This window comes from Crotalus tigris, unplaced genomic scaffold (genome assembly GCF_016545835.1).
Source record: "Crotalus tigris isolate CLP2741 ecotype Arizona unplaced genomic scaffold, ASM1654583v1 scf7180000018783.1386937, whole genome shotgun sequence".
Classification (NCBI taxonomy): domain Eukaryota; kingdom Metazoa; phylum Chordata; class Lepidosauria; order Squamata; family Viperidae; genus Crotalus; species Crotalus tigris.
Window position 1 is genome coordinate 131,736 of NW_024097198.1, and position 14,407 is coordinate 146,142.

General features: G+C 43.1%; 2 protein-coding genes across 2 annotated transcripts; one reads left to right on the forward strand and one right to left on the reverse strand.

Annotated features, from left to right (window-relative positions):
- Positions 1–778: 778 nt before the first annotated feature.
- On the reverse strand, positions 779–8,091 carry EMC8 (ER membrane protein complex subunit 8). Its single transcript, XM_039356010.1, has 5 exons — positions 7,659–8,091; positions 4,129–4,205; positions 3,633–3,702; positions 3,064–3,158; positions 779–2,652 (listed from the first exon to the last, which is right to left on the reverse strand). Exons 1-5 carry the CDS (start codon positions 8,052–8,054, stop codon positions 2,493–2,495), a joined length of 798 nt encoding a protein of 265 aa, XP_039211944.1. The 5' UTR covers positions 8,055–8,091; the 3' UTR covers positions 779–2,492.
- Positions 8,092–8,474: 383 nt separating this feature from the next.
- Positions 8,475–13,693, forward strand: LOC120313760. The gene is made up of 5 exons (XM_039356012.1): positions 8,475–8,609; positions 10,261–10,340; positions 11,195–11,359; positions 11,975–12,106; positions 13,295–13,693. The coding sequence occupies exons 2-5, from the start codon at positions 10,262–10,264 to the stop codon at positions 13,429–13,431; spliced, it is 513 nt and encodes a 170-aa protein (XP_039211946.1). The 5' UTR covers positions 8,475–8,609; position 10,261; the 3' UTR covers positions 13,432–13,693.
- The last annotated feature ends 714 nt before the right edge of the window (positions 13,694–14,407 follow it).

Here is a 14,407-nt window from a genome sequence, read left to right on the forward strand (position 1 = left end):
GAGAAATGCTTTCAGCATTTGCTTCTAGCTGAAAATCAGGCTAAAAGCAAAGCTGTCCAAGGTGGAAAATGTTTTTCGGTTGACAATATATCCCATAAAATTTTCCATGTGCCTCAGAGACACCCATTCATCATTTGGCATTGCTAAAGGTCTTCAGATCATTATAGAGCAGTGGTTCTCAACCTTTTTAATGCCACGACCCCCAACCGGTCGTACGTCAAGGACTACTCAACCGGTCGTTAAGTCGAGGACTACTCAACTGGTGCAGCATCGTTTGCAGAATGGGACTTTTGGCGGGTTCAGCAGGGCAGAGACAGCCTGGACAATTCCTATTGGCTTTTGAAAGCCAATAGAATTAGACTCTATTCAAGAGAGTCTATCCTATTGGCTTTCAAAAGCCAATAGAATAAAAGGGAGTAGCACAGCTAAGGAAAAGGGGAACAAAAATGGCGGACAGCGTTGTTTGGCGACCCCCGTGAAATGGTCGTTCGACCCCAAATGGGGTCCCAACCCACAGGTTGAGAACCACTGTTATAGAGAAAGCAGGGAAGCTCAGCCAGCTAATCAGGGCCAGTGTTTTAGGCAATTCAAACACTCTTTCCAGAGAGCACAGGTTTTAAAAGCAGCCACTGCATGTAAGGTACATTTAATTCGAAGACTCTCTTTTCCTTTGCAACACAGCCTCAACCTCCAGCCAGGAAAATTTCCCCATGCCTTGCAATTCTCTCCTAAGGGCAATTTTAGCCTAACAAACAACACATCACATCTTCTTACAAAATGAGGTTTGTTTCATCATCTTTATTTTCAAGGGGGTGAAGGAAAGAAAGCAATATAAAAGCCCAAATGGATACTTTTTGAGATACAGAATATGCCATAAATAAAAGGTCGCCTTAGTGCAGGATCAGTCAAGTGGAAGAAACAAAATAAAACAAAAACAGACCTGTAAAACAACATAAGGATGAACACACCCGTGCTAAAAGTTAAAAAAAGGAGGGAAAAATACCAAAGTGACACAGGTTGTATTGTTTTAAAGACTCTTTTACACTTTACACCACAAAACCATATTATAAGCCGGATCCAAACAGCTCAAAGGGAAACCCCAAGTGTTAAGACGCCATAACATCTGCTTGCAAGGAAAGAGCATGACAACAAACAGGAAGGCCAGCGCTGAACGATCAACAGTTGTGCTCTTCCACACTTACTTTCACTAGACAGGTGAAAGGAGATGTGTCCATCAATATGTATGCGTGCTGTGGAAAGTAGGGGGACCAGCACCTCGAGGGAAGACTGGAATCCATTTGGAGTGCGCTGATTTTGAAGTGGCACATTCTTCTCCTTTGTGTGCAAAGATCAAAAGTTTGTGCTGAATCGCAGCTGGTGATTCTTTCCGGACTTGGAAAAACCTGGTCTCTGAAAACCTGAATAACGAATCCGAACTTGGAGGACTGGGAACAGAACTGGCAAATCAGAGGAGGGTTGTGTTTCAAATGCACAACTCACAGCTGTCAGAACCCCTTTCCTGACAGGGCAACACAAAAGGAGAATGCTGGCTTAGAGGCTACTCCATCAGAATTGTTTCAGGAACTGGAATCCACGGCTGTAACTTCTCTTCCTCTGTTTGTGCAATTAAACATCAAAGAAATTACTTTTCTCTCTCTCCAGATGAAAGAATTGAGAGAACTATTTTGCTTTTTTGCAGTAAACAAAAAGACAGCCGTTTGGTCTATGCTGAATTCACGGAAGGGGTTCGCTGTTCAACTTCAACACTCAAAACTGGAGAGTCAGAAAAATTGCAGCATTCCCGAATAAGGAAAGAAACTTGGCAGCTCCTGGGGATCTACTGTATCTCAAGTTGATTTCTCCCCGCACAATCTACCCATCGACTGCAACCAGGTCCAGAAGTCAGCCCTTGGAATAAGACATTCCAAACTGACCAGACCACGTAAAGCTCAGCAATTTATTTAGATGCAGATTCTTTAAAAAATAAAACTAGCTGTTAACTCTCTGAGATATTTCACAAATCTCTCTCTTTTTAAATTATCTCTAAAGGATATGAAAAGTTAAGTCAAAACTTTTTAATACGAATGATTTGGAACAAGTTGATCTAGTTCAGGGGTAGGCAACCTCGGCTCTTTTATGACTCATGGACTTCAACTTCCAGAATTCCTGAGTCAGCATTCTGGGAGTTGAAGTCCATGAGTCATAAAAGAGCCGAGCTTGCCTACCCCTGATCTAGTTGGAGGGTCGCAAGAACGCATCAGCAGGAGGACACCAGGGCAACGGACAGAAAAAGGCTTCAAAATAGGGAGAATGTCCCAAAGATTCTCATTAAAAAGACTTGACTGCATAGCAACACATCCTTCCCTAAGTGATGGGACTCACTCGCCTGAAGGAACCATCACCTTTCTATTTACATTTGAAAATTAATGCTCTTTTTTTTGTTTTGTTCAGCACAGTGAAAACCCCAGCACGTCAAGTCAGTGGGAATCTTCTTAGCAGAGATGCAAAACAGCCTTATTGATCTCTGGGTTTGTCCAGTCATTCCGAATGTCATCCAAGTGGTTATCAAAATCCACTAGTGTTTCATAGGACCGGCTGTCCAAAAGGGATTCGGAGATCCTTTGAGCTTCTGTCCAATCCTCACAATAATCACTAGTGAGGAAGAGAAGGGAGAAATAAAAGACCACGTTCGAAGGAACAACAGTGCTGAAAAAAGTGACTTATAACCAGTCCTCACATTTACAACGCTTACTGCGTCCCGGGTCACATGATTGCCATTGGCAGCTTTGCCAGGGAGCTTTCAACAAACCAAGTGAAGGGGGGGGGGGGAAGCCAGAACAACCACGTAATTTGCTTAATGACCACAGTAAAAAAGTTGCAAAATGACCCATTTAATGGCTACATTATTTAGTGATGGAAGATCCAGTCTCAATTATGGTCGTTTTTAACATTAATCGTTTTGTTTTGTGCTTTATGAAATAGCCCAGAAGGAAAATACTACGTAAAAGAATTGCAAAAGGCGTTCGTTTTTCAGACAGGAAAGTTTATTTTAAGAATACTCACATGTGTGGGTCTCTGCATCTCCATTTATTTTCATGGTGTTCATACACATGAACTGCTGGTTTTAGGCACTTCATTGTAAATTTAGTGTTATCCACCTGATGCAGAACAGAAAAACAAAGCTTTATTTGTGTTATCCCAATACTTTAAAATGGAATGTGTGAACACTAAAGTATCTAGCTTATTGCTATTCAGGGATCTGTACATGTAACATAAGGTTAATATAGGAATAAGGCCCCTTGCTCTCATTTCCAAAACGATTTTCAGGACAGGCTGTCCATTCTCAACAGAAATGACCATCCTCCACTTTACATCGAAACAGCATGAAATAAATAAGAGATTTTAACTGCTTTCAATTGTTTCAACAGGAGTGCTCATTTGAAAGTAAAAAAAAAAAAACCTTGGTTGAAATCTTGGGTTATCAACTTTAATTTTTCCCGATACATATTGTAAGATCAGAGAGAGTTTACAGTTGCCAGCCCCCTCTGTTGTCAGATAACTCCGGGAGCAAGTCGCTAAAGAAATTGGCCATGAAATAAATATTAAACTAAGGAAAAAAAAAGCATGTCCACCATTATGAGGGCTGTATCACTGAAGTTTTCTGCAATCCTGGAGGCGACTTTTTCAGCAAGCAGGTTTGGACTGCAAAATAAAGAGAGGAGAACTTGATCAGATAGCATGTAACAAGCCATTAATTGGACGAAGAAACAATTTCAGAAATAACATTAATCTCATCAACAGCAGATATGAATAATTCTCAACCCAAACTAAAAAGAGAAATTTCCTGTAATCTCCTCTTACTATTCTTTAGAGCAGGGGTCTCCAAACCTAGCCACTTTTTAAGACTTGTGGACTAGAATTCCTCAGCCAGCCATGCTAGCTGGAGAATTCTGGGAGTTGAAGTCCATAGGTTTCATAGTTGTGGATTTATAGTTTATAGTAAGTCTGTTTCTCCAATTGCTTAACTGCTGTAATGCAAAGCATGGACAACTCGGAAGAATTCGGGAAGGAAGGTGCTGCAAAAGACGAATTAAGTCAACGATAAGGAAGATAAACCCAGCCACCCACCTGGCATCCTTCACACGTTCATTCGCTTGGTAGTAGCCAGCTATTACATAGCTGTTCTCTCGGCACCAAGAATCAATCTGAAAAGGTCATTAAAAAAAATTATAAGCACCCAAAGACAATAAAGGCAGAGACTAAAATAGTGGATGTTTGCAACAGGCAATTTTATTGAAATCGCAACCCGATTACCCATTTTCTTGAGAGTTATTTCACACTGACATATCGACTGACACCCGTCATCAGCACATGCTAATAGCTGCTGCAACAAAGGAGAAGATGAAATATAACTGGCAATTGGTTTTCACCTGCCAGATATCTGAAAAGGCATGCTCTGTATACAAAGCATGATCTAGTTAAGCTTCTTAGGCAGGACTAGAAGTTTATGGCAAATTCTATTATAACCTTTGTTTTGCTAATGATAATTAGCTACTGCAGTGGACAGAAAGCTCACAGATTTTACAAATGTGTTTTCTAAATTAGCAGCTCTAAGGAAACATATAGTCTACTGAAAGGTGCAACAAATGTGGGATTTTGATGTTCATCTTTTTCCCAAGAATGGCATAGGATGTTTGCTATCTTGCTATCAGGGGAATACACAGAGAGTTCGAGGATCAAATAGCATGTCTGCCATGATAGGCCCATTTATTTTTGCTCACATAGTTTGCCATCTGTAAAATGCCCAGAGATCCAGCACATCAGAGAGTGACTGTAAGGAAAATTAAAGCAGATATCACGAATGAAATTTCCAGGTGAAAAATACTCTGAGTTGGCTATATCAGGGATCTCCAAACTTGGCCACTTTAAGACTTGTGGACTTCATCTCCCAGAATTCCCCAGCCAGTTGTGAACCAAGTCTTAAAGTGGCCAAGCTTGGAGACCCCTGAGCTATAGGGACAGTGTTTTTCTTAGCCATCCTCAGTTCTCTGCTGCTGGCCTAGGGATTCTGACTAGGAAATTCAAAAATGAAATAAAAGCAACCCACAGGGGAAGAGAACCCTTCTTTTTCAGTGGGTCACTGATGCTCTCTGCACTTGATGGCTTTCTTCCACTGTGCACTGATGATGTTACCTAGTTGGGTCATGAAACACCTGCAAGAAAGCACCAAGATCAGAGAGCACCATGGATAAGCATTCTCTTTTATTGGTATCGTCTTCTTCAACCTCTGATCATTTCCATGGAAAATGATCTAAGGGAGGAACGGAGCAACACAAAAAGAAAGAGACAGATGGCAAAGCAAGAACAAAGGAATCATTCCCTCCGCTCCCATCTCTAATTCCTTCAACAATATTGAGGTGGGGTCAGCACAGGCTGAACTTTGGGGGGGGGGAGGAGAAAGTGGTTTATTAATTCCATCCTGAGGGGCCCACATCCAAAACGGCTGACAGCTAGGACTGCAGGCTTTAAGGAAGCCCTGGCAGTTAAGATCTGGAGATCAGCCTCAAATAATGTCTTCTTCCTCCCAAAAGGCACTTTAATTATACGGTCAGCCTTTGTATAAAACCCTTATTTTATCATAATGTACTGTATCATCTAATCTGCCATAAAGCTTTATTAAAATACTTAAGAAGAATTAAATGTCAGGAGGCACAATCTGATCTGAATGCATTTATCCAAAGTCAGATTCTGGCCCCGCTTGATAGCTTTGAAGCCACTACATTTGCTTCTCGTAATAAGATTATCTGATTAAGATAATCCCTTGATTCAGGGAAGTGGGAAAAACTACCCAGCAATTATGTATATGCCAGCTATTTTTTTTAAAAAAAGGAAAAGAAAAAACTACCCGTTTTCCATATTTCACCTACTAAATTACTATTGCCCCGTTGAATTAGTCTTATGCTTTGTGGGCTTGGGCCAGATGGGTAGCCAAGCCTGGAAAGACAGCCAGGCCAATCGTGTTTTTTCCCTTCTCATTATTTCTACTGGCCATTTTCAAATAAAGCTGTCAAATCTAATTACTCAGCAGCAACCAAAAGTTTCCCAAAGACAGATTGGTGTCTTGACCTTCTAAGACATAGTGCACTCTCTCTAATTAAGTCTTCTCAGTCTGTCCTAAGTCCCCCCCCAGCAAACTACCCTGATTTACTAATTGATTCAGCTCTGTCCATTTCCAATTCGGCAGACAAATTCAATTGCTTGAATTACTCGGCATGCAGACTTCTGACACTGTCCAGGTTCTACAGTGGCTGTAAATGCAAGCCTAATTTTGCAGTGAATTTTCACATCGACTTTGGCAAAATAATGTCTGAAAACTTGGTGATAAAACTACAGTGTTGAACGGGAAGGCGTTTGCTGCCATTTTTATCTTCAGTGAGACTTTCAGATACAGGCAGAAAATGTCATTTTCCAAATATTTCTATCTACAGCTAACATACGAAGCCCAGCAGCATCTTGCAGGTCTCCATCTCGTAACGTCCAAAGGGGTTGGCCAAGATCGCAGGACGTTTCTGCAGGGACTCCCCTCCTAACATTTCGTAAAAGCTGTTTGAACAACTTTATTCTAACTGGGTTTTTAAATCCTTCCTGCTTGTCTCCTCTGTGGAGTCCCTGGAGCTCTCTGAGCTTTGTTGTTGGCTTGCACATATTTCATTACCCAACTAGGGAACATCATCAGTGCCAGATGTGAGGTTGGCTGTCTGTTTATATACTATATAACAGCTGGCCCTGACAGTTTTGGTGTGTGTGTGTGTGTGATTTCCTCCTTGATGATTCTCTTTCCTTCCTAGATTTTCTATTACCTCTTTTGAATGGTACGTAAATGTGATTTATCTGGGTCCGCTAATGGTTGGTTTGTTTTGAATGCCAGAATTTGTCCCCTCCAGCAGACATCGCTCAGAGAAGCAGGGATCAACCCCAGACAAACACCCTGGCAGAAAACAATAACTAAGGAACCTTCGGTTACGACCCCATTTCCCTGAAAATAAGGCCCAACCGGAAAATAAGCCTGTTAAGATTGTCAGCCAGACACATTTAGTACCATATTTCCCCAAATATAAGCCCTAACTGGAAAATAAGCCCTAATAATCCAGTGTTTCTCAACCTTGACCATTTTAAGGCATGTGGACTTCAACTCCCAGAATTCCACAGCCAGCAATGCTAGCTGTGGAATTCTGGGAGTTGAAGTCCACATGCCTTAAAATGGTCAAGATTGAGAAACACTGCGTCTTTTGGAGCAAAAGTTAATATAAGATCCGGTCTAATTTTTTTTGGGGGGGAACACAGTATTCATATGCATATGTATACAGTGTTTCCCTGAAAATAAAACCCAACCAGAAAATAAGCCCCAGTTAAGCTCATCAGCCAGACGCATTTAATAGCGTATTTCCCCAAATATAAGCCCTAACCCAGGGCTCTTCAAACGTGGCCCTTTGATGACTGGCGGACTTCAACTCCCAGAATCCCTCAGCCTGCGTGCCTGGCTGAGGAATTCTGGGAATTGAAGTCCACAAGTCATCAAAGGGCCACGTTTGAAGAGCGCCGCCCTAAGTGGCCAAGAAGCCCGAAGGCGTCTTTTCGCCCTCCCTCGCCCTCCTCACCAGGCTGAGCGCCACCTCCAGCATGGGCGCCAGGGCCAGGCTGCCATGGAAGAGCGGGATGCAGTCCACCAGCAGCGCCTGGGCCGGCGACTCCCGCTCCCGTCCGCGCTGGGGCGGCGGCTGCTTCTCGGCCACCAGCAGCCCGTTGACGGCGCAGTGCGGGTACTTGGCGCCGTGCAGCACCATCTTGCAGTAGGCCTGCGTGCTCAGCTTCATGGCAGCCGCCGCTTCTTCCTCCTCCTCCTCTTCCTCAGCGGGCCTCCTGCCCGGGCCCGCCGTCGAGGGGGCGAAGAGGCCGCAAAAGCCACTCGGCCGCCGTACGGGAGAGGCGGGAGCATGCGCAGACGGGGGAAGGGAAGTGGGGGTGAAGAGGGCGCGCGGTCCGCTCTGGCCCATCTCTATGGTCTCTATGGAGATAGGAGACTGCAGCTGCGACTATAGAGGGGTGCGTGCTAGAGGGGCAAAGGAGAGAGAGTGAGAGAGAGTTGTTGAGGTTAGGCTGGCTGGAGGGTGGAAGGAGGCAAGGAGGCGGGGCAAGTGCAACCTTTAGAACAGGGCTCTTCAAATTTGGCTCTTTTATGACGTATGGACTTCAACTCCTAGAATTCCTCAGCCAGCCACGCTGGCTGAGGAATTCTGGGAGTTGAAGTCCACAAGTCATCAAAAGGCTGAATTTGAAGAGCCCTGTATTAGAGGGACTAACGCGGAACCCTGCTGGGCTGGGAATGATGGGAGTGGCAGCCCAGCAAGCACCGCGCCTGAAGCAAAGACGGGGCGAGCCGCTCTTCACGCCATAGCTCTATGCCGCCTGCTCCTTCTTCCTTCGCTTCCCTGAGTCCGCCAATATCCCGTCGTGCCTTGGAAACCCACTTCCGGCCTGCCCTGCCCCGCGTCTCCCGTCTTCTCCTTCCGTCCTCCATCTCCGGCTGTAGAGGACACGGGCCGTCTCGGGTGGGTGGCTGGCCGGCGGCTGAGACGCCCGACTCCCCGCGGGACGGGACGGGGAGGGAGATGCGGGAACTGGAGGGGGGACGGACGCGGGAAGGGACGGGGGGGAGAGAAGTTTTCCAGGGCGCCGCGCACTACACCTCCCATCGTCCGCAGCCGAGGGTTGTCTGTTGGGGCGGGGAGAGGTGGAGGGTGTCCTAAGCTTCCTCGGAGTAAGGTCCGCTTATGCGCGGGGAGGGGCCCCACTTTTTTTGGGGGGGAAGCTACACATAACAGAAACACGCGGGCTGGGCTGGCAAAGGAGGGGCAACTTTTTATTTATTCATTTAAAATAGGTTAGATAGGTGGGATAATAACACCAATAGCAACAATAAAGTGGGAGGGGGGAGCATTAGATAGGCTTGTTACCTTGAGTATGTATTTAAATAGATGATGGATAAAAAGGTAATAGGTGAGAGAGACGATTGGATAGATCGATAGATAGATAGACAGATAGATAATAGGAAGAGATGATAGGAAAGAGACATAATAGGAAGAGATGATACATAGTTATATGGATTTATATATAGATTGATAATAGGAAGAGATGGTAGGAAAGAGACAGATAATAGGTAGAGATGATATATAGCTATATTGATGGTTATATATGATAAAAGAGATGATAGGAAAGAGATAATAAAGATGATATATAGCTATATTGATAGATATATAGATTGATAGATAATAGGAAGAGATAGGAAAGAGACATAGATAATAGGTAGAGATGATATATAGCTATATAGATTGATAATAGGAAGACATGGTAGAAAAGAGACGTAATAGGTAGAAATGATAGATCGATAATAGGTAAAAGATGATAGGGTGGATTGATGAATAGGTAGAGATGATAGGAAAGAGACAGATAATAGGTAGAAATGATAGGAAAGAGACAATAGGTAGAAAGAAATGATAGATAATGGGTAAGAGATGATAGAATGGATTGATGGATAGATAGGTAGAGATAATAGGTTGAAATGATAGATAGATAATAGGTAAGAGATAGGATGGATTGATGGATAGATAATAGGTAGAGTTGATAGGAAAGACTGACAGATAATAAGTAGAAAGAGAAGACAGATAGATAATAGGTAAGAGAGAGGATAGGATAGACAGAATAAAAATAGGATCATGCAATTTCACCTGTTCCCAGGTGTTGGGATTCTAGACAATAACGCGGGCCAATCTTGATCTGAACTCACTGGGTTGACTTTTTAAACAGCTCTGAAATGGACTGTGGCTGTGAAGAAGTAAATTTTATGAAACTCTTTTGGACATATTTGTGAGTTAGGGTGGTTATGATTGGTTGCATCTTGAAAATATCCCTGCAAAGCAGATTAGATAGAAATATTCCCTGGAGTGTGCTAAACAGAGAATCTTATATTAGGATTGAAACATTTGTTCCCCATCCTCTGTGTTCTTCATATTGTTGCTTGGAAGATCTTTTATTCTTATGGATTTCAATCTACAATAGCATCATTTCCAAACACAACAGAAGCTCTTCTTGTGATATCTGAAAAAACAAGAAATGGCATTTGGAAGGACGTTGAAAGTGGTGGATTCCTAGTAATTAGTGCTACATAATGTCCTACCTTTTTTTTTTTTTTTCCTATTTCAGGATGTTGGCTGCTAGGGCATTCAGCCTTATTGGCAGGCGTGTTTTGTCCACTTCTGTTTGTGCAAGAACCCATGGACATGGTAAGCCAGCCATTGAATCATCTTAACTGGTAGCTTGAAAATTGTTCTTGACTAGCCCATTTCAATTTAGGGATGCAGATTCCCTTTCTAACAGTTCTTTAAATTCTCTGTTAAGTTCTCTGTCATGTTCTCATCATATGCTAAATAATAAATAAAAATGCTATAAAATTAAAATGACAGTGTATGTATCTACCTAGAGAACCTCATGTTGACTAGGCAGCTGAGTTGATCTCAGTCTCTTTTGCAAGATCCAGTCTGGGTCAGTTCCAGTGATCAAAGGTTTAGTCCAGGGGTCTTCAAACTTGGCCTTTTTATGACTTGTGGACTTCAACTCCCAGAAGACACACTGGCTGAGGAATTCTGAGCATTGAAATCCACAAGTTATAAAAGGGCCAGGTTTGAAGACCCCTGGTTTAGTCTTTTGAGCTTTCACACCTGTGCTGGAGCCCATCCTCTGGGTACTTCTCTCTACCAACTTGGAAGACTAGACCTCTGTTCAACTTGGAAAACTAAACCTCTGGTCGTGGTGAACCAACCCAGACTGGATCTTGCAACACATTCCTGGGACACGTACATTTGCCCTCATCCGTCAGTCTCTCTTATCCTTTGTCTTGTCTATCATAGTGGCCTGACGGATCCAGATCTAATTTTCAAGAATTCTTCATCATGGCCTTTTCTGAAGAAATAATGAAGACTGTTGGGTTTTGGGGGGTTTTTTTTGGCCATGTCAAATCTTTGCAGAATAAAACCTTTGGTGCTTATTCTTCTGTTTTTATATTTCTGCCTTGCTAATGTCCTTCAAAGTTGCCAGGTCAAGTATTAGAATAAGACTCTTTTTTTTTTTTTGCCAACAGAAGTTACAAAAGCACCACATTATACTGAGCCCGTATATGAGGACTACCCTCTTATTCCTTTGCCGGATATTCCGTTTATACAAGACCTGAGCCCTGAGCAAAAAGCTCTGAAAGAGAAAGAGAAGGGCTCTTGGACAGCCCTTTCCCCAGATGAGAAGATTGCTCGTGAGTAGTACCTACAGAGGGAGAGATGTTACAAGAGAGGAAATCAAAAGAAACGAACAAAAATGACCTGGCCTATTTAAATGCAGGTAGTCCTCGAATTACGACCGTATTGGAGTCTGCCAGTTACGGTTTTAAGTCTTGATAGTTGTAAAGCAAGTCATCATGTGACTGACCCAATTTTATCCCCCCCCCCTTTTTTTTTTCCTGCAATGGTGGTTATGTGATTCATTGTCCAGCATGGGGAGCTTTGAACAAAAAGGGGAAAAAAACATTGGTTTTCACCAAGCATGTCAGAAATCGTAGTGATATGATCTTGGAATGCTGTAAAGGGCCATAAAAGCGGGCCGGTTACCAAGTGCCTGTAGTCACATGACTACGGGGGCAGGATGGTTGTCATAATTTGGGAACTGGGTCATAAGTATCTTTGGGGTGGGGGAGGCAGGCTCTGTTGTAACTTTGAACGGTCGCAAGCTGAGGACTACTTGCATGTAAATGTGTGCGTTCAGTTGTCAGCATTGGTCCGGTTATTTTTTTGTTGTTGTTGAATATTTTGTACTTTGACAAAGAGGGGTTTTTGTCCCTTCCCTCTTTCCTTCCCTCTCCGTCTCGTTCCAGTCTACCACATGAAATTTGACAAAACATTTGCTGAAATGCTGAAGCCATCGAATAACTGGAAGACTGCGATCGGTTTAGCTGGCTACATGGTTGGCATTGCGGCTTTCTTTTTCATTTGGGAGGTCCTGTACGGTAAGTCATCCCCTTTTAGGGAGGTCTTTAAACACAGGCAGGGGAAAATCGATGGGAGCTGAATGTTCAGCTTATACCCACACAGACCTTTGTACTGGTGGGAGAACTTTGTTTAGTGAAAAAGGAGCAACCAGGCCTTTTTAAAATAGCTTTTCACATTTTGTTTGGCTTCCTAGTTAAAAGGATAGGAAGGATGATGGGGCACTAAACAGTTGAGCCCAACAGAACTCTTATAGTGGCCCTCTCCAAGCTTTTCTCTCTTTTTTCTTTTTAAATTAAATGCAAAAGAAACAAGAAGGAAGGAAGGAAGAAAGGAGAGGGAGAGGGAGAGATAGGGAAGGGAGGAGGGAAGGAAGGAAGGAAGAAAATGAAATCAGAAAAGGGAAGGAGGGAAGGGGAAGGAAGGAAGGAAGGAGAGAGAAATGGAAGGGAAGAAGGAAGGAAGGGAAGGGGGGAAGGAAAGGAAGGAAAGAAAAGCTAAAAGACCTCCAAATATGTATTTACATCTACATGAATCCCAATAAATTGAATCCATGATTCGTTACAGTCACCCTTAGCTCATCTGCCTTATTCTGCAGACCCCTGAATAGTTAAAGTCATACTTTTGTCTCCAAGCATGTAAAGCAGTGGTTCTCAACCTTTTTAATGCCGTGACCCCAACTGGTCGTAAGTCGAGGACTACTCAACCAGTCATAAGTTGAGGACTACTCAACTGGTGCAGCACCGTTTGCAGAATGGGACTTTTGGCGGGCTCAGCAGGGCAGAGACAGCCTGGACAATTCCTATTGGCTTTTGAAAGCCAATAGAATTAGACTCTATTCAAGAGCGTCTATTCTATTGGCTTTCAAAAGCCAATAGAATAAAAGGGAGTAGCACAGCTAAGGAAAAGGGGAAAAAAATGGCGGACTGTGTTGTTTGGCGACCCCCGTGAAATGGTCGTTCGACCCCAAATGGGGTCCCAACCCACAGGTGGAGAACCACTGATGTAAAGAGAACTGGGCTAAGGGGTCTAAGTCAGTATGAAGATTCGGACGGCACGTGAATTTGTGAACACAAGCGAGCTGCTGAATTAAAATCTTAACAGCCTTTTGAGAGCACAAGCTATACCCTGATGTCCATCACTTGGGAGAGATTAGTTGTTGCTGGCTAACTCCAATTGTCACAAACCATGATCTCCTCCAATTGCAGTCCTGAAACCAGTCCCCCACACTTTATCAGAGGATTGGAAGGCCATGGAGCTCCAGAAGCATCTGGATATGAAACCGGACCCAATTACCGGCCTTTGCTCCAAGTGGGATTATGAGAAGAAAGAATGGAAAAAATAAAGCCTTCAGGAGCCCCAACTTCTCTCGGGGGTATGAAAGTCTGAAACCATTTCTTCATCTCTAGGTTGTTGCCCTGCTTCTGCCTATGATGAAATAGAATCCTATCCTTCCTTAAACCATAACAATTTATGTACCTGGAAATGTTGAACTGTTCTTACAGGTTAATGTGCAGAATTGCTCCTAAACTAAATCCTGTTTGCATTTTGGTTTTTTGGTGGTTTTTTTTTTTTGCAGGAAGATTAAAAATTACAGTAAACAAAAAGAGGCATTTGATTCTTTATTTGGTGTGGAATGATCTGTTTAAAATATTTGAAATCACCGATCTGTTGAGTTAAGCAGTGGTTATTGAGCCAGCAACTGTCAAAGCTTCCCTAATAGGATGGTACATTTTTCATCCGTTGTGTTCTGGCAGCAGAAATAAACTAGTGATAAATTATACTACACATTCAGAATTGGTAGTAATTTATCTGGTGGGCATGTATAATTGAGAATTGCACCCTAGTGAGTTGGGCTGCTGCACAGACAGTTTGCTGTAATTGCAGCAATCTTGGTTTTTTTTTTTTTTTTTTAAAAATCCCAGGCAAAAGCATCCAGCTACATTTTTGGAACAGGCGATAAATAAAAACATGTTTAAGTTTGTAGGATTAGACCAGTGGTTCTCAACCTTTTTAATGCCGCGACCCCCAACCGGTTGTAAGTCGAGGACTACTCAACCGGTCGTAAGTCGAGGACTACTCAACTGGTGCAGCACCGTTTGCAGAATGGGACTTTTGGCGGGCTCAGCAGGGCAGAGACAGCCTGGACAATTCCTATTGGCTTTTGAAAGCCAATAGAATTAGACTCTATTGAAGAGAGTCTATTCTATTGGCTTTCAAAATCCAATAGAATAAAAGGGAGTAGCACAGCTAAGGAAAAGGGGGGAAAAAATGGCGGACAGCGTTGTTTGGCGACCCCCGTGAAATGGTCGTTCAACCCC